At 59.6% G+C, this 18,056-nt stretch overlaps 1 protein-coding gene across 2 annotated transcripts; it reads left to right on the top strand.

Moving 5' to 3' along the window:
• The first annotated feature begins 535 nt into the window (after positions 1-535).
• Positions 536-16,485, top strand: AGAP2 (ArfGAP with GTPase domain, ankyrin repeat and PH domain 2). 2 transcript variants are annotated; one of them, XM_004582973.4, is made up of 18 exons: positions 536-812; positions 7,104-7,162; positions 7,713-7,800; positions 7,968-8,053; positions 8,172-8,319; positions 9,269-9,403; positions 9,745-9,854; positions 10,248-10,406; positions 10,527-10,613; positions 10,702-10,806; positions 11,235-11,397; positions 11,567-11,686; positions 12,336-12,464; positions 13,640-13,788; positions 13,911-14,001; positions 14,138-14,360; positions 14,453-14,708; positions 14,846-16,485. In XM_004582973.4, the coding sequence occupies exons 1-18, from the start codon at positions 653-655 to the stop codon at positions 15,086-15,088; spliced, it is 2,511 nt and encodes an 836-aa protein (XP_004583030.2). In that variant the 5' UTR covers positions 536-652; the 3' UTR covers positions 15,089-16,485. The 2 variants fall into 2 exon arrangements, with proteins under 2 accessions (XP_004583030.2, XP_012781782.2); XM_012926328.2 differs by lacking the exon at positions 536-812 and adding an exon at positions 3,692-5,535.
• The last annotated feature ends 1,571 nt before the right edge of the window (positions 16,486-18,056 follow it).

The following is an 18,056-nucleotide window of genomic DNA, read 5'->3' as shown; positions in this document are numbered from 1 at the left end:
GGGTCATACCGCTGCTTCCCAGAGGGCACACTAGCAAGAAGCTGGAATCCAGAACAGAGCCAGGACTTTGAACACTGGCACACCAGTGCAGGATGTCAGCATCCCAAATGGCTTCCTCAACGCTAGAACCAGAACCCCTCCTTCCCATGACTTTTTGATAAGCCCATGAGAGTACACTGGGTGTCCATGAGTGCAGATTGCACACTAGAGTGCAGGGCCATGAGGATGATAGAACAAGAAGGTGCAGATTCCTGTAAAGACTTAGGGACATGGGGGTCTGGAACCTGGCTGGCCACATTCTCCCAGAACCAACACCCATCTTAATTAGTCGCCTCCCACAGCAGGTGCTGGGATGCTGCTTAAGGTCTCTTGCTCTACCTACCTGGCTGGGGAATCAGGGCAGGCTGGATGACAGGGCTGGCGAGCCAACGCTAGAGGGGGTGGGAGGTTCAAGAGGTAGTGGTGTCCCCGGCTGTGGGTTTGAAACTCGCTTGTCAGGAAGTGAGGCCGCCAGACGGAAGGGCGGTCAGGGGCAGGGGAGCTGTGGGGCACAGCAGAAGGGGCCTTGTGTGGCTTCGGTTTTGGGGGCTGTGGGGCCATGGGCTTCAGGGCCAGGGGTTGCTGTTAGCCTGGCAAGACAAGTCTGGGCAACATGCATGCCCAGAGGCAATTGGCTGTAGCTGCAGTGAGAGCAGAAGTCAGACGACATGAGGTGGCCAAGCAGGCTCTAAGTCGGCTCAGGAAGCTGGCAGAGAAGGTGGGCGACCTCGAACTCCAAGACAGCATCCGGGCCTCCCTGGACAGCGTACAAGGTAAGAAAAGAACCAGCCGACCACTTAGTGTGTATTGGGGACCATTGGGGCAAAGAAGGGCTCACTGTGTCATAGATCACCTCTCAATCTGCTACTTCCTAGTCTCCAGCATGAAGCTGAAACTCTGGGGAAGGACACATTTTGGAGAGGATGGGAAACAACGTGGCATGTGTCACCTTTCCTCTTTTGTTCTCCCAGGAGAACAACACACGAGTCCCTGTTGATCTGACCTTTCTTGGCAATGGAAGAAGCGGGTGAACAGGAACAGGAAGGGCTGGGACAGAGCCGTGTGGTTGACTTGGTCCTCGCCTGGGGAGTCCTGAGCAGGAAGCCATCTGGGGCAGGAGGTTCTGGGATTGGATGATGTGCTCATTCCCAGGACCCACTAAGGATGGGTGACCTCTAGTTCCCCAGCTGTATGGAGAAGCATGCGTGTGTGCATGCACACACACACGTGCATGCACACACACACATGCTCCCAGCAGCCCGCACACACTACGCTCTCAGCTGAGTGGAAGGGCACAGGAGTCCCCAGGACTTTTCTCCCAGGGCTCCTATTCCTGTCTTCCCCCCACACCTTCCGCTCTACCTCCTCAGTGCCATTAGAGCAAGTGATGACAACACAGGGAGGAAGTGCTGCCATGGCAACACCATCCGCCACATCCTCTTGCCCACCTCAGCCTTCAGGACTGTGGTGCCCCCTCACTCCAGCAGGAGCAGCTTCTCTCATCCACTGGACCCCACCCGAGGCTCTCCTTCTGGCTCCCTTCTCAATCACCTCCCAGGTGGCAGAGAAATCACAAAGCAAGACCTCAGGACTGTTGTGTTACAGGGGGCCTGGAAGAAGCTCCTCCCCATCACACCCCCCACTCTGCCAGCCACTCCATTCTCCACTGCTTACCTCGTGGGTCAAGAGCCAAAGACTTCCCAGACAGGCACCTTCTGGCAGCCTTTCTGGTAGCAGAGACCCCCAGAGCTCTGAGAGACCCCCCAGAGCTCAGACTGCAAGGGCTGCCGTGAGACACCTCCCCACTTCTACCCTACCCTCAACTCTTCACCTGATACGGGGCTTCTAGTGGGACATTGTCATTCCCTTCCTATCACCCTCTCAGAGGTGCCTCCCCTCCCCTCTCCATTCTCTCCCCCTTTTCCAGGAAATCCTCCTGACACCTTCCCAAGACCAACTGCTGCAGACCTGCTGGGAATAGCCCACAGGGCCTCAACCTAAACCCCATCCCTATTAAAAAAAAGAGGGAGGGGGAGGAGCGTCTTTTAGGTCAGGTAGAGCTCTGCCTAGTTCCAAAGGAGGTAGCGGGAAGGGCAGGGGTTCAGCCCCTATAGGGATCTGTTCTCCTAGCAGGCAGACTCTGTTCCTATTGAAATGAAAGAAAAACTGACCAGGAGGGAGGCAGCAAGTCCCCATCAGCTTCTCCTACCCAACTGCTGGAGGGTCTCCTCCTGGTTCTAAATGCAGGGAAACACAGCAAGAAGCTGCTAGCCAGTGAGACAGGATCTGGAGGGCTGGTGGGCTGGGACACAGGCCTCTGGGAGAAGAAAGGGTTCCCACAGCCTGGCTCAGCCCCCCCCCACCCCACCCTCACACCCTACCAGGCCGAGCTCGGCTCCTGCCTCCAAGAGCCGCCCACGGCAGCACTTATTATAGTCTTGACTGCGTCAGGAGGGTGGGATGCCAAATCAGGGGACTGTTAGGCTCCCTGAATCCTGGGCCCCTGGGGGGGCTGTCCAAGGGCTGCCATGAGACACCCCCCCCACTCCTACCCTACCCTCAACTCGTCTGGCCTTAGCTTCTGTTGTTGGTCAGCATCTCACCAAGTTAGGCGACAGGCAGTATGGAACATCAAGGCCCCAGAGGGGTGCGAGACACAGAACAGACGGCTCCCATGTGCTCCGCTCACCCCCTCTTTAGCTTTGGAAAAGAGCCGCACCTTGCAAACCTCAGGGGATGAAATGGGAACCCAGAGGGGGCCAGCTCCCACTGCCTGCCTGAGCTGAGGGGCCCTTATTCTTGGGGAGCAATCCCCTGGGGGGTTAAATAGGTGTGTGGGTGGGGTCTTCAACCAGGCAGACATCCCCTGGTTCCACACCACCCTACGTGGCACCCCTCCTTCTGCTGCTATGCTGCTTCAGAGGCACTCTTGGAGCCATGGTTGCCATGGAGACGGGGTGCATTTTGGTATTGGGGGGGTGTCAATTTGTAGATATACTCTTTCTCCCTGAACCCCAAACTTGAGCTCTTTCTTCACCCAGCAGCCTGGGTTTCTATCCCTCCAGAGGCACTCCCTCCCCCTTCCTCCTCTGTTTGTCCCCATCCCTGGGGAAGCCTTTCCAAGTTCACATTGGGACAGTCATTCCCTCTTGGGCTCTATCAAAGTGCAGAGTGTGAGAGGGTGTTGGCGGGAGAGATGATATTGGGTCATGAGGAAGGGCCCTGGACCAGGTAGTAAAGGTGTGTGGGGGGATTTCAGGGTTCCCTGCTTCCCCACTTCAGCTTCCCCCAAATTGTCCCAGAGCCTGAGTTAGGGCTCTCTTTGCAGCAGTCTACCCACCCAATGGAATCTACTGTCATTCTTGTCTCCCAATATTCCACCCCTCAGCAGGGCTCCCTAACCTTGGTGTGCCAGAGGAGGGGGCAAGGTTGTTGAGAGGAGGTTGAGTCCAAATCCCAGGAAATCCAGCCCAGGATTTGGGAGGGAAATCCAGTCCTGGATTTTGCACAGCCTTCGAAGACAGCGGTGCTGGTGGAGTGGGGGGTGGCGGAGGGAGATAGGGTGGGGGGGGCGGTGGGCCGCCTCCTCCTCGATGTGAGGGGAGCGCCCGGACACAGCACGGATCCGGACCCAGCAGAGCCCGGGCGAGGCCACCAGACTCCCCGTCCGGATCCCACGCTCCTCCCCTCCCAGACCCCCAGATCCGTGGGTTCCCACCCCCTCGCGTTCCCTCCTTCCTCCCCCGCCACCTCCTGTATCTCCATCCCCAGCATCCTCCCCGCGCCCCTGCTAATACTCCGCACGGGCAGCCCCACCAGCCTCCCACCCTTCTCAAGACCCCGCACCCCCACCCCCACCCCGCCCGCATCCACAGGCCCCTACCCGCGAGTCCTCATTCCCCGCCCCTGTCTCCCCCACACCGGTTCTTCTCACCCCCAGCCTCCGGTCTCCATTCTGCCCCCTTCTCCCTCCCTCTCCTCCCCCCACCCCGTGTCTGCCCCCACTCCTGTCCTCCCCGCCCTCCCCTTGCCCATCTTGGAGCCCCCACCCAGCCCGGGGTGCACAGTCCGGCGCGCCTCCCTGGAGCAGCACCAAGGTCCCGGGGCTCCAAGGGGGTGGGGGCGCAGGGCGGGGAGCATGGGGAGGGGGCGCCCCGTGTGATGGGAGGGGGGCGCAAGCGGAGGCGGAGGAGGCGGCGGCGACAGCCAAGCTCAGTGGGGTCCGGGGGCTGGGGGCAGCGAGCAGGGCGGCCCCATGGCCGGGCCCCCCTGAGGCAGTCCGGGGGAGTCCCCTCCCCTCCCCAGCTCGGGGGTCTCGGGGCCCCATGAGCCGGGGCGCGGGCGCGCTGCAGCGCCGGACAACGACCTACCTCATCTCGCTGACCCTGGTCAAGCTCGAGTCGGTGCCGCCGCCGCCGCCTTCTCCGTCTGCAGTCGCGGCCGGAGCCTCCGGGGCCAGAGGCTCGGAGCCCGGGGATCCTGGCAGCCCCCGAGGCGCGGAGGAGCCGGGCAAGAAGCGGCACGAGCGGCTTTTCCACCGGCAGGATGCGCTGTGGATCAGCACGAGCAGCGCTGGCGCAGGGGGCGCGGAGCCCCCCGCCCTGTGCCCGGCCCCGGCCAGTCCGGCTCGCCCCATCTCCCCGGTTCCCGGCCGCCGCCTTTCCCTCTGGGCCGCCCCTCCGGGACCTCCACTCTCCGGGGGACTGAGCCCGGATCCCAAACCCGGGGGCGCGCCCACCTCCTCCCGGCGCCCACTACTCAGCAGCCCAAGCTGGGGGGGCCCAGAACCCGAAGGCCGGGCAGGCGGCGTCCCCGGCTCCTCCTCCCCACACCCTGGCACCGGGAGCCGGAGGCTAAAGGTAGCGCCTCCTCCGCCGGCGCCCAAGCCATGCAAGACCGTGACCACGACTGGATCCAAGGCCGGGGGAAGCAAGGGCGCAGGAAGCCGCCTGTCATGGCCCGAGAGCGAGGCCAAGCCCAGGGTCAGGGGAGCCAAGAGCAGCGCCGGGACTGGAGCTCCGGCCGCCGCGGCCACCACCACCGCCGCCTCAGCCGCTGGCGGAGGCAACACTGCAGCCACGACCTCTGGTGGGGTCGGGGCTGGGGCTGGAGCCCGAGGAAAGCTATCCCCTCGGAAAGGCAAGAGTAAGACCTTGGACAACAGTGACTTGCACCCGGGACCAGCGGCCGGCTCTCCTCCGCTAGCCGTGCCAGCAACCCCGGCACCAGCCATCGCTGCTGTACCGGCTGCCTCCACGCAGTCCCCCGGGGCTGCACCTCCTATCACCCTGGAGCCTCCAGCACCGGGGCTGAAAAGGGGCCGGGAGGGTGGCCGAGCGTCCACTCGTGACCGCAAGATGCTCAAGTTTATCAGCGGTATCTTCACCAAGAGCACAGGGGGACCTCCCGGCTCTGCGCCCCTTCCCGGCCCCCCAGGCCTGTCTTCTGGCAGCGGGTCCAGGGAGCTGCTGGGCACAGAGCTCCGTGCTTCCCCTAGTGAGTAGGGCCAGACTCGAGCAGAGGGGAGGGGAGGGCGCTGTGCCTGCTGTGGTGGTAGTCGTGATGGTGATGGTCTTGGGTGGGTGCCTGAGCCAGGCTCACTCCACCGCGAAGGGCCCCCCAGAATAGGAAGTTTGGGGAGCCGGGTCAGTGGCTGCACCCTGTTGGAGGTGAGAGGTGACTGGGTCTCAGGGACCTAGGGCATTCTGGGCCCACGAGTGGCCTTGGTCAGGGTGACTGAAGCAAAGCACTCCCAGGGCAAACCCTACCCCCACACCCCTGCCAGCCTCAGCTGCACTTTGGGGCCTGCAGGGCAGAGTTTGTGGTCTTAGAGCTGCAGGGGTTGGGGAAGCCTCAGTTTCCCCAGCGCCCCCCACCTCCTCCCCGGTACCCGGTGTGGTCGGCACTGACCTTGCAGCAGCGCCTGGCCTGGGGGACACGGTCTTTCCCTAGATGGACCCTAGTCTGCGGAGGATGCAGCATGCAGGTTAGCGGGTTTGGGTGATGTGCGAGTACGCGGGACCGAAACATGCTGAAAAATCAAAACGCGAGGGGAAATGAGGTGGATAGGAAGCCTTACTCCCTCCACCCCCAACGGTGCTCCGCACCGCTGGAGCTGACCCCTGAGTGAGTCAGGGGGTGGACCTGCCGCAAAGGCAGTCTTACTCAGGGAGACTCCGGAGGCAGTGCGGGAAGGTAGTGGATTTTTTTTTTTTTTTTTTTTGGCAATTTATCTTTTCTTGTGCCGGGGGCGTGGAGGAGATAGGCGGAGTGGGGAGAAGGACTCTTGGTTGGGTTCGCACTCCCCAGAGGGGAGGCGGGCCTAGGCGCGGGGGCGGCTGGGGTTTGGCTCCGGAGCGGGTGGGAGCAGATGGTTCTGGATCCCAGAGTTCCAGACGCAGCTGCGGCGCCCCGGGAACGTCCGGCGGGTGTCAGGCGCGGGGGCTGGACCCCGCGGGGCGGAAGGCTCACCCTCCTCCACCTCTCCCCGGGAGGGCTGGGGTACTGGGGTGTGTGTGTGGATGGACCGAGCTCCTTCTCAATGTTGATGGAAAGAGGAGAGCTCTCACACAATCCAAGCTCTCTTCCTTGGGCCGGTGGGGAGGGGCCAGGACCACCGGGCCGTGCTGCCAGTGACCTTGAAGAAGGTGGAAGGGAAGCCCTCACCTCAGTTTCTCTGCTCTGAAATGGAAATTGAGGAAGCTCTGCTCCCTTTTATGTGCCAACACTTTTGCGGGAATCTGCCCTGGGGGAAATGGGGGTCACGCAGGAGCCCTTCTCTCCTTTTAGAGAGAAATACCCAGCGCCTCAGTTCTCAGAGCCCTGGCCTCCGGCTGGGCCAGGAACTCGAGGTCTGGGGATGTTCTACAAGGGAGACGCCAACTGAAGTATTTTTGTCTGGTTGGCTCTGTTGCTAGGCAACTGCAGAGCGGCAGCAACAGCTGTGCGGGGAGAGCGGCTGGGATGGAAGAACTGGGAACCACTGTCAGCACAGGCAGGGTCCTGGGGTAGCTGCAGGGCTGCAGGGAGCCGCCCTCTCTGATTGCCTCCCTCTCCTCTTGCAGAGGCTGTGGTCAACAGCCAGGAATGGACCTTGAGCCGCTCTATTCCTGAACTGCGCCTGGTAGGTAACTGGGGCCCTGACTGAGAGGGGAGGCTGCTTGCTAAGCCCTCTCCCGCTCGCTCGCTCTCTCCCTCCCTCTTTCTTAGCGAGTGGGCCATGCTCTTCCAGCCTCCTGAGACAGCTTCACAGTATTTTCTCCAGGCCTGTCCCTCTGCCCATCTCCTTTTTCCTTGCTTGTCCACGGCCTCCTTTCCTCACCCCTGGCACCTGCCATTTGGCCCTTGCTGTTCTGTTGCCTATGATTGGGCCAAACTTTCCTAGCAGCGTCTAGGGTGCTGGCTTGCACATGTATGCAGGCCCACTGAGCTTCCTAAATGACCCAACACTGAAAAACCAGCCCTGAGTAGGTGACACGCTTTGGGGTCACGTCCCCTCTATGCTCTGGCTTGTTTCTCGTGACTCTCACGCCCCCATCCTTCCGACGGTTCTCTGCTGACTATACCCCCCACCCCAATGACTTAACACTCCCAGGCCCTTGGGTTCTTTGGGGGGCATCCTCCTGCCTCCTTCTTCATTCTCTGCCATCTCTGCTCTACAACTTTGCCATCAGGGTGTGCTGGGTGACGTCAGGAGTGGGAAGTCATCACTCATCCACCGATTCCTTACTGGCTCTTACCAAGTGCTGGAGAAAACAGAGAGTAAGTCAGTGAGGGGCATTTGGGACCAGAGGGCTGGGGTGGGGGGTCAGATGAAAGACCAAAAGTGGACATGAAGGCAGGAGTGGGAAAGAGGAGGCCCCAGAGCTACAGGACAGGTAGGAGGGCAAAGTCTGGTTATCTGTCAGCTGTGCAATTCTCCTGGGCAGGTGAGCAATACAAGAAGGAAATGTTGGTGGATGGACAGACTCACCTGGTGCTGATCCGAGAGGAAGCCGGAGCACCTGATGCCAAGGTGAGGGGGGTGTGGGAGAGGGCACAGGATGGTCGGCCCTGTTCCCAGGTATCTTTCTGAGCGGTTTCCAAAGGAGTAGAGCTGTCTGAGTTTCCCTCTGTTCTTTCCTGCCAACAAGTTCTCAGGCTGGGCTGATGCCGTGATCTTCGTCTTCAGCCTGGAGGATGAGAAGAGTTTCCAGGCCGTGAGCCGGCTCCATGGGCAGCTGAGCTCCCTGCGGGGGGAAGGACGAGGAGGCCTGGCCCTGGCCCTGGTGGGGACACAAGGTAAGGGGGGCTGGAGAAGCATCATTGGGCAGGCGCGGAACAGGGTGTGTGTGTGTGTGTGCGCGCAGAGAAAGTCACTAAGGTGTGGCGCCACATGAGAGAGCTTGGTCAGGAATGTGCAAATGACTGCTGTGGTTGCAGGGTGCCTCCAGAGGGAGATGGTCTTTAGATAAGGGAGTCGTGGAAGCAGACCCCAGCATCCCAAAGTCTGGGCAGAGAAAAGCACAGCCCTACATGCCCTCTCCCTTTCCCTTGTGAGTTGCCACCTGCCTAACGTTCTCACAGTGTCATTGCCCCATGTCATCACCATGGGCACACACAGAAAACCTCAAGGCCTACATTTCTGTGTTCCTCTTGCTGCGGCTGGGCCATGCTGACCAGAGAACACACAGGAAATGATGGAGCAAACAAAAGGGCAGAGAACCTCTTGGTTCTCACTATAGTAACTCAGCTGCTCTGAGACTCTCCACTAGGGCCAGGTGCAGCTGTGTTGAGCTGGCAGGCTCTCCTCTGTGGATGCTTCTGCTACAGGTGCCCCTGTACCTCTACCTGCCTCCTGGCTTCTCACTGCAGAGTGAGCAGCCTGGCCTTTTCCTAGTCTGCACACCAAGTGTTCTCCCTGCTCAGTTCAGGGTTTAGCAGATTTGCAGGACAGCGGGACTATTCCTGGTGAGTCTAAGTCATTTTGGACCTCACTGTGAAACTCCAGTCATTTTTTTGGAGACTTCTGGACACACATACACATGTGCACTCAGCTCCCCCAGCTTGCTCCCTGGGAGCTGGACCCAGCCCCGTGGAATGGGCTCATGTACAACCATCCCACCTGGTTGCAGGAGAGATGAGTTCTCATACCTAATCCCTTGTGGGCCTGGAGCACAAGGAAGAGCAAATCACAGAGAGCAGGGGAAGGGCTCCCTGTCCAGTGCTCTTGCTTTTTCTGCATCCCCAGACAGGATCAGTGCTGCCTCCCCTCGGGTGGTGGGCGATGCACGTGCCAGGGCTCTGTGCTCAGACATGAAGCGCTGCAGCTACTATGAGACTTGTGCCACCTATGGGCTCAACGTGGATCGGGTCTTCCAGGAAGGTGAGTGTGGTGAGCGTCCGGCCGGCCAGCATGTGGGGGAAGCCAGAGGCCAGGGGTTATGTCATCCTTCGAGCTCAGGCATCCAGCCCCCGTCCCCGCCTCTTTAAGTAAGTGTAGCCTCCGTGGGAGAGGGGCAAGATCAGGGAGCCCAGAGATCAGCCTCACTGTCCCCAAGTCTTTCTGGGCTGGAGGGACTGGTAGACTACCTCAAGGCCTGAGGACCATGGGCACAAGGGATTTGGCACCTCTAGTGTCACCTGGGGATTCCTCCAAGCTATGCACCCAAGGGTGGCCTGGGGTATCTGCCCTGCTCATGCCTCCTCCCCTTCCCCTTTGCCCAGTGGCCCAGAAGGTGGTGACCTTGCGCAAACAGCAACAGCTTCTGGCCGCCTGCAAGTCCCTGCCCAGCTCCCCCAGCCACTCAGCCGCTTCCACCCCTGTAGCAGGACAGGTGAGTAGGGACTTCAGGGTGCATGGAGGTACCTGTACCCACAAGGAAGTTGAGGGAGTATGTGGGGCTGATGGAAAGGGCAAGGAGATTCCTTGCAGAAAGTGTGTTGAAGTGGCAATGAACCAGGTCTGAGGCAACATTTGCAAAGTCCTTGAGCATATCAGCTAGCCTCCCAAGGTCATCAAACTCACATATGTGAAGCCAGGTTTTGCAGAGTCTAAAGCACTGTGACAATACTAGGGAGGATTTTTAAAAATTATTAATGATATAATATAAATAAGTGGCGATAAGGCCAAGCCATGTATCCCATTCTCAGGAATGAGGTGGAAGTGTGGCTTGGTATGGGGTGCAGGAGGGCATCTCAGCTCTACTGATTTCTCGGTCTGCCCTCAGGCTAGTAACGGCGGCCACACTAGTGACTACTCTTCTTCCCTCCCATCTTCACCCAACGTGGGCCACCGGGAGCTCCGAGCAGAGGCGGCTGCTGTGGCTGGCCTGAGCACCCCAGGTTCCCTGCACCGGGCAGCCAAGCGAAGAACCAGCCTTTTTGCGGTACTGGACCTGCTGGCTCCATCCTCCTCTCCTGTTACCTGTGCATCTTCCCTGTTGGCCCTTCTTCATCAGTCCGGCCTGCTTTTTGGTCAGGCTGACTTCTTCCAATAATCATTCCAGAATCGCCGTGGCAGTGACTCTGAGAAGCGGAGCTTGGACAGTCGGGGGGAGATCACAGGGAGTGGGCGAGCCATCCCTATCAAGCAGGTGCGCGGCCCAGAGGGCTGAGGGGGTCGGGTGAGCATGGCTGATCTTGGCTGACTTTTTCCTTCACACATGTCCTTCTACATTCTAGAGCTTCCTGCTGAAGCGAAGCGGCAATTCCTTGAACAAAGAATGGAAGAAGAAATATGTGACCTTGTCCAGTAATGGCTTCCTGCTCTACCATCCCAGCATTAACGTGAGTGACTGCCGCTGGGCCGGCTGTGGGTGGTCCTTCCAGCTCAGCCCAACTCTGCTTCTGACAAATACAGAGAGTACCTGGGAAGCTCTAGCCCAGGGTCTCTTAGGTTTAGCAAGTGTGTATTCAGGACATACCACCCACACATTACCAGGATATAGACATGCATATATCTGTCTTCCCTGGGAAGTAGCAGTCTGGAAGGAGAATAGCAAGAGAAGTTCCTTCTAGTAAGATCTGCCACATGGGAAATGCTGCTTGGAGGAGTCAGTGCTAAGTCCTATCTGATGGTGCCTGTCCTAGATGTTCACTGCCTGTCCCCACTCCCACCCCAGTCAGCTGCCAGGACCCCTTCCCTCTCTAGTCCCCCATCTCATGACATTGGGACCCCAACATTCCTTCCACTTGCAACCCCTGTTGCCCTCCAGGATTACATCCACAGCACCCATGGCAAGGAGATGGACTTGCTGCGAACAACTGTCAAGGTCCCGGGCAAGCGGCCCCCAAGAGCCATCTCTGCTTTCGGCCCTTCAGCCAGCATCAACGGGTTGGTCAAGGACATGAGCACTGTGCAGATGGGTGAAGGCCCTGGTGAGTAGGGGTCCAGCAAAGTGGGAGGGGAAGGAGAGAAGTGGGGGGCTGGCACTAGCTGGGTGGGAAGATGGGTGATTAAGGAGGGGAGGGACCACCTAAGAGATGGGGCTGGGGGACAGCAAGAGGCTGAATTATTGAAGTGACTTTTTTCTGGCCCTTTGCACAGAAATCACCACTCCCATGCCAAGCCCCAGCCCCAGCCCCAGCTCCCTGCAGCCACCGCCAGACCAGACTTCCAAGCACCTACTTAAGCCAGATCGGAATCTGGCCCGAGCCCTCAGCACTGGTCAGTGGCAACCATCCTCTGCCCCTTGTTTTACAGATCCCAGTGGGATGTGGGTGGGAGATGAAATCCAGCTAGGGACTGGGGTACCATGTGTGAATGACCGTGTGCATCCAGGCATCCCTGGATATCACAGGAATTAAGAACCAGAGTGCCAAGTGTGAATCCAGGCTCACCACATGGGGGAGGAAACTATTCCTGTTTCCTCGTTTGCAAAATGGAGCTAAGTTTCCACCTCAGAGGTTGCTCTGAGGCTTACCCAACAGCACCCAGTGGTGAATATTATGAGTGTCTTAAGAACAAGCAACACTGTAACCATGATCTTTAGGACAGCTTTGTTGGGTCAAGATTATTATCCCCAATTAAAGAACCGAAGGAGCTATAAAATGATAATAATAAACAGAAGTACAATTAAAAAAACGAAGGAGCTGAGGCTCGATAAGGCCTCAGGTCAGTCAGTAGCTAGGCCAGGGACTGAGTGTGGGTCTGACATATCTCCCTGGGGCGATCCAGGGGCACCCCCTGGAAGGGATGGCTGAGGAGGGGGTGCCGCTAAAATGCCAAAACTAGTTCAGGGGAGAAGACCGACTTTGAGGAGGTCATGGAAGTCTGTGGCGGGGACAGCTGAGGTAGCTGTGTCCCCTTCCCTAAGACTGTACCCCATCTGGAGACCTGAGCCCCCTGAGTCGGGAACCCCCTCCTTCTCCTATGGTGAAGAAGCAGAGGAGGAAAAAGCTGACAACACCATCAAAGACTGAAGGCTCAGCTGTGCAGGCTGAAGGTGAGGCTCGGGTGGGTGGTCTCAGACCCACCCTGGACCCTCGGCCCCAGCGTCAGACCCGGGGCCCAGATCCCTACTGCAGGAGGACAAGTGCCCCAAGGCGAGCGCTTGACTGTCATTACCACCATGCACGATTTGGCGGGAAAATGGATGGACCAGCCCCTGCCATGGCCATTCTCCCCGGCCAACATCTTCTCTCCTGGTAGTCCAGCCCCATGCCACCTCCACCCCATTTTCCGTGACACCCATGAACCCATGGCCCCTGCTCCTTCTTCTAATGGCCTCTTCTGGGTCCTGACCAGCCCCACCTCCACTTACCACTCCAGCCCCTGACCTCAGCGACCTCCACTGATGGACTTCCCAGCTCCTGGCCCCTGGGACCACTCAGCCCCCTCCTCTCTCTGTCCCCAGAACATTCAATGACCACAGTAGTCCCTCTCCCAGTCCCTTAACCCTCCCTCTGCCCCAATGTGAGACTGCCCCTGGATCCAGGGCCCCCTGACCTGGCCTTACGCCCCACCTTCCATCCCCTCTCCTGATGTCCAGCTCCTGAGCTTCCTTCCCTCCTCTTCCTGCTCCCAGGGGCCATGATCACTCATCCCTACTGCCCCTGCTCTCTGCTGGGTGCTTAGACCCACATTCCAGATCTGCCTCCTCTCCTGGCTCTTGGCTTCCGCTCCACTCTGCCCCCCGGGCCACTGACTTTAGTTCTGCTTTCTCTCCCCATCTGTCTGTCCTGCTTTGTCTCTGGCACTCTCTGTCTCTCTCTCTGTCCCTCTCTCTCTCCATCTCTCCGTCTGCGTCTCTTCTTTTTTCTCCTTTCTCTGTCTCTTTCTCCACTCTGCTTTCCATTCTATCTATCTTCTTTGCTTCGGGAAACCAGCCAAGCGCAAAATGTGGAAACTAAAATCCTTTGGTAGTTTAAGAAATATTTATAAAGCAGGTAACAAGTGGGCAGCTGGGAGGGGCGCTCAGCTGGGGTGCAGAGGGTGGGGGTGCCTCTGCCTTCCCCTGCATGTGCTCGGCCTTCCCGCTGTTCCCACCCTCTGCTCCACTACCCCACCCCCAGGGGCTCGGGATGGGCATCAGGGAGGAAGGGTTTGGGGAGGGCAGCTCCTGCTTGAATTTGGTCCCTTATGACTCCTTGCCATTCCATCCGCTCCTGCTCCTCCCAGAGGAAAACTTTGAGTTCCTGATCGTGTCCAGCACGGGTCAGACCTGGCACTTTGAGGCAGCCAGTTTTGAGGAGCGTGATGCTTGGGTCCAGGCCATTGAGAGTCAGATCCTGGCCAGTCTGCAGTGCTGTGAGAGCAGCAAGGTCAAGGTAAAAGGGGAGTGGGGTGAGTGGACCGGGATGGGATGGGGGAGGGAGGAGAGCAGTAGGTGTCCCAGGAGGGAGGATTCTGTGTTCAACTTCAGCCCTCTTCTCCATTGCCATCTCTGCAGCTGCGCACAGACAGCCAAAGTGAAGCCGTAGCCATCCAGGCCATCCGGAACGCCAAGGGCAACTCCACCTGCGTGGATTGCGGGGCGCCCAGTGAGTGTGAGGGGCAGCGGGGCACACTGGGCTGTGGTGGTGGGGTGAGTAGGTGAGAGGGCCTGTGAAGGCAGGCGTATCTGTCCAATGCCGCCCAGACCGGAGGGAGCCGACTTCCGTCCTCCTTCATCCCCAGATCCCACGTGGGCCAGCTTGAACCTGGGCGCCCTCATCTGCATAGAATGCTCTGGCATCCACCGCAATCTGGGCACACACCTGTCTCGCGTCCGCTCGCTCGACTTAGACGACTGGCCGCGGGAGCTGACCCTGGTGCTGACGGCCATAGGCAACGACACGGCCAACAGCGTGTGGGAGAGCGACACGCGGGGCCGCGCCAAGCCCACGCGGGACTCTTCGCGGTAGGCATGAAGGCACAGCCGGGAGGGTGGGATTCGTGCGTGTCTAAAGCTGGGGAGGCTCCTCTGAGCGCCTGTCGGTGGTTCCCGAACAGGGAGGAGCGCGAGTCGTGGATTCGGGCCAAATACGAGCAGCTGCTGTTCCTGGCGCCGCTGGGCAGCCCAGAGGAGCCGCTGGGCCGCCAACTGTGGGCCGCCGTGCAGGCCCAGGACGTGGCCGCCGTGCTCCTGCTTCTCGCCCACGCGCGGCACGGGCCGCTGGACACCAGCGCGGAGGACCCCCAACTTCGCTCCCCGCTCCACCTGGCGGCCGAGCTGGCGCACGTGGTCATCACGCAGCTGCTGCTGTGGGTACGTGAGATGGGGGTGGCGGGACGCCCAGTGCTCCCAGTGGGCAGGTGGCGCGTGCTGGTGGGAGTGGGGGTGTAGAAGACGGCCCCAGGCCGGGAGCGGAGCGCGCGGTCACACGGGGCGTTCCTGTTTTCCAGTACGGCGCGGACGTGGCCGCCCGCGACGCGCAGGGCCGCACGGCGCTATTCTACGCTCGCCAGGCCGGCAGCCAGCTGTGTGCAGACATCCTCCTGCAGCACGGTTGCCCCGGCGAGGGGGGCAGCGCGGCCACCACGCCCAGCGCAGCCACCACTCCCAGCCTCGCCGCCACGCCCAGTCCCCGACGGCGGAGCAGCGCCGCCAGTGTGGGCCGCGTGGACGCCCCGGTCGCGCTGGTATAGTTGCCCGGCGGGAGAGACCTTTCCTCACCTCCCAGGCGGGCCGGGCACGACCACACCGGGTGGACCGATGGATTAATTCACCCTCTCACCTCTCCCTTCAGTCCCCCCCCCCCATCTTGGGAGCACTTCCTACCCCCTACACGAAGGCACGGCCCCCACGCCTCCCGGAAGACACAAACTCACCCCCTCTCCCCACCGAGGCATGGAGTCACTCCCTTCCCCTACTTCACATGGTCCCCTTCCCCGTCCACGGCTCCCACCCTCGGATTGCTCTGGGTCTACCCCCATCTCCGTGCAGTGTTTGCAGAAGGGGACGCCCCCTCAGCGTCCGGGGCTCTCTGGTGGCCCAGTCGGGCCCGCGCGCGCGCCTCCTCGCAGCGGCCTGGCTCCGCGACCCACTCCGCGGCGGCAGCCCATTCCCAGGCTGGCTCCTGGGGCGATGCCACACCACAGGGAGGGGTTGGCCTTGGGACTTGGGCCACTACGGGGACCCCGCCCCTTCTACGCTGATCTCACTGCCCAGTGGGGGAGGGAAGGGCAGCGAGGGGCAGGACCTCTACTGTCCATGGAGGTGGTGATGGGGGTCCCAACCCTTTCTGTGAAAGGGACCATGAGGAATGGGTATCAGAACGCCCCCTGCCCCTATGCACACGCACGCCCGCCCACCCAGGGATGGAAGCTAAAGACAGGGGGCGAGCCAAGAGCCCGGGTGACTCCTCGCTGCTACCTTGGGAGGGAGAAAGGATAAAGCAGGAGCAGGCCTAAGGGGGCTGGGGCGGGGCCTTGTAACTTATTGCTCTGTTCCCCAACTTGGGGCTGGGGGCGGGCAGGGGCGTGGGAGGGTCGGGGAAGCCGAGGGGACAAGGGTGGGGTGGGGTGGGGTGCTCTCGGGTTGTGAGTGTCTGTGACTGTGACTGCGTCCCTGTGACTGTGCAGCACCCGTAGTGATCTGGGGTAGGGGGCACCCTGACAGTGGGACCCCTCCCCCATTATTCTTGTCCAACCCCTCCCTCCCACTGGAGCAGCTCCAGACTCACCCATCCTTCAATCACATGATCCCTCCCAGCCAGGGCTGCAAGGGGGTAGTGGTGGCAGGCGGCTGGCAGGGTTTCCAAGCTCCTTGCTCTGTTCCCAGAGAGGCAGTTGTCCGTGGACTTGGCCTGGCCTTAGCGCCCGCCTGCCTCAATCAACCCAGCCCTTGGCGGTGTGTGTCAGTGGTTTCCAGTCTTTTTCTTTCTTTCCTTTTTTTTTTTTTCTGGCTAAAATATTTTGCAAAGGACCAGGTAATTGGGGATGGGACCCGGGTGGGGGTGGGGGGCATGCCCCCCTTTATCTCCTCGGAAGCAGGCGGTGTGAATCTTCTTCAACAGCAATTAAAGAGAAAGTGATTTTGTCTAGGGGGTGAGCTACTGGTCTGTTCTGGGGAGGCAAGTGCGGGTGGGGCACTGAGGGTGGGAGAGGGGCCAGGCAGAGTGCCACCTGCTGTGTCTGGTGGCCAGGCAGCACCTGTGGGCCTGGAGGTGGCCCCATCATGTTACTGGCCCTGGGCTCACGTGGTACCAGGAGACAGGTAGGTGAGAGCAGCTGTGGGGATCTTGGGAACAGAGATATCCCTGACACCTAAGATACCAGTTCTGGGAAGAATTGAGATGTGGTGCTAGAAGGAGAGAACAGGTCTGGGGAAAGGGATGAGAAGTTGACGGTGCTTTATGTTAAGGGCAGGAGTCTTGGAGAAGGATCTTGAAACCTAGCCTTCCACTTGATGGGCAGGTGAGCTTGGTGGTGTCTGTGTATAATCTGAACATACCTGATCCGATGGCATCTGGCAAGTGCGCTGGTCCTAGGGGAGGACTACCCCAGGCTGGCCTGCTGATCTTCATCACTAGGCACGAGAATAAAGCCAAGAGTCAGGGGGCCCTTGGGAGAGGGAAGATTTCCAGGGACAGATCTGCTACTGTCTGTACAGTGCCCAGGTACCCTCATCATCTTGCCAGCTGCTACAGGGCATTTGCCCACCTGTGTCATCGGTGGGGTCACCAAGGTCACAGTAGCCTAAGGCTTTTGCCGCTTCAGAGGACTGTGGTTTAGCTCAGTACGCAGCCAGACCCCCTTCTGTGCGCAGCTAGTTGAACTTGCTGTGGCAAAGGGGCTTGGCAGGGTGCTGTTGGGCCAGCAGCCAGCGCAGACTTGACCCAGCCACTGTGTGTTGTCATCAGTTGGTAATGCCCACATCTTTTGGTTAGGGTGGGTTCCATTTCTCAGTGTTGCCCAGCCTCAAGGTGCTCAGCCGCAGGTGTTGCCAGCAGGCTGACTGACATGCGGCTGCTGTGCCAGACCTAGGCTTAATGTCACATGGATGCTGCTGCAAAGTGACATCCTATACAGTGACATGGCCTGGGAGGGGTGGATTTGGTAGGGGTTGGGGGAATGTTGCAAGTGCAGCAATTGGTACAGATGCAAAGTGTGTGGCCTGGGCAGAACAAAGCAACAGAGGGAAGACCTGCAGCTCCCCTCCAGTTCATAGATAGATCCTGGCCTGTCCCACTGCATTCCACTCCCCTTTCTCATGGCCAGAGTTCGATTGGCAACGTGAGAGGATATGGAAAAGAAACAGGAACCTGCAGAGCGAGACATCGCCTGTGAAGGAAACCACAGGCCTGTGAGAAGACTCATTTATTTTTCAGCCAATGAAAAATGGTCAAGCAAATCCCTATGGCAGATCTTAACCCCAGTGATCCACTTGATTTTTTTCAACGGGCTGCATCTTTGGCCCTGTGTGAAGATGAAGAGGGTGGTGGATGGGGTGAGAAAACATCAACCTCCGCCCAGGTCACAGCAGATTGGGGCTCTGGAAGGGGACTGTCCTTTCATTGGAGCCATCTTCATGGCCTTGCTTGGGTTCCTGTTGCCACCTGCCACACACTTTTGTTTTTTTTAGCATAGCTGGGGCAGGAACACCTCCATGGGA

Source organism: Ochotona princeps, chromosome 15 (genome assembly GCF_030435755.1).
Source record: "Ochotona princeps isolate mOchPri1 chromosome 15, mOchPri1.hap1, whole genome shotgun sequence".
Taxonomy (NCBI): Eukaryota; Metazoa; Chordata; class Mammalia; order Lagomorpha; family Ochotonidae; genus Ochotona; species Ochotona princeps.
Note: the sequence above shows the minus strand (reverse complement) of the source record. Positions and strands in the feature narration are given on the sequence as shown.

Bases quoted from the DNA above. Each gene is read 5' to 3' on its own strand.
- AGAP2 (XM_012926328.2), top strand. From the start codon at position 4,365: ATGAGCCGGGGCGCGGGCGCGCTGCAGCGCCGGACAACGACCTACCTC. The intron at 7,163-7,712 runs GTAGGTAACTGG...CTTTGCCATCAG, and splicing joins CTATTCCTGAACTGCGCCTG to GGTGTGCTGGGTGACGTCAG. The intron at 11,687-12,335 runs GTCAGTGGCAAC...CCCTTCCCTAAG, and splicing joins GGCCCGAGCCCTCAGCACTG to ACTGTACCCCATCTGGAGAC.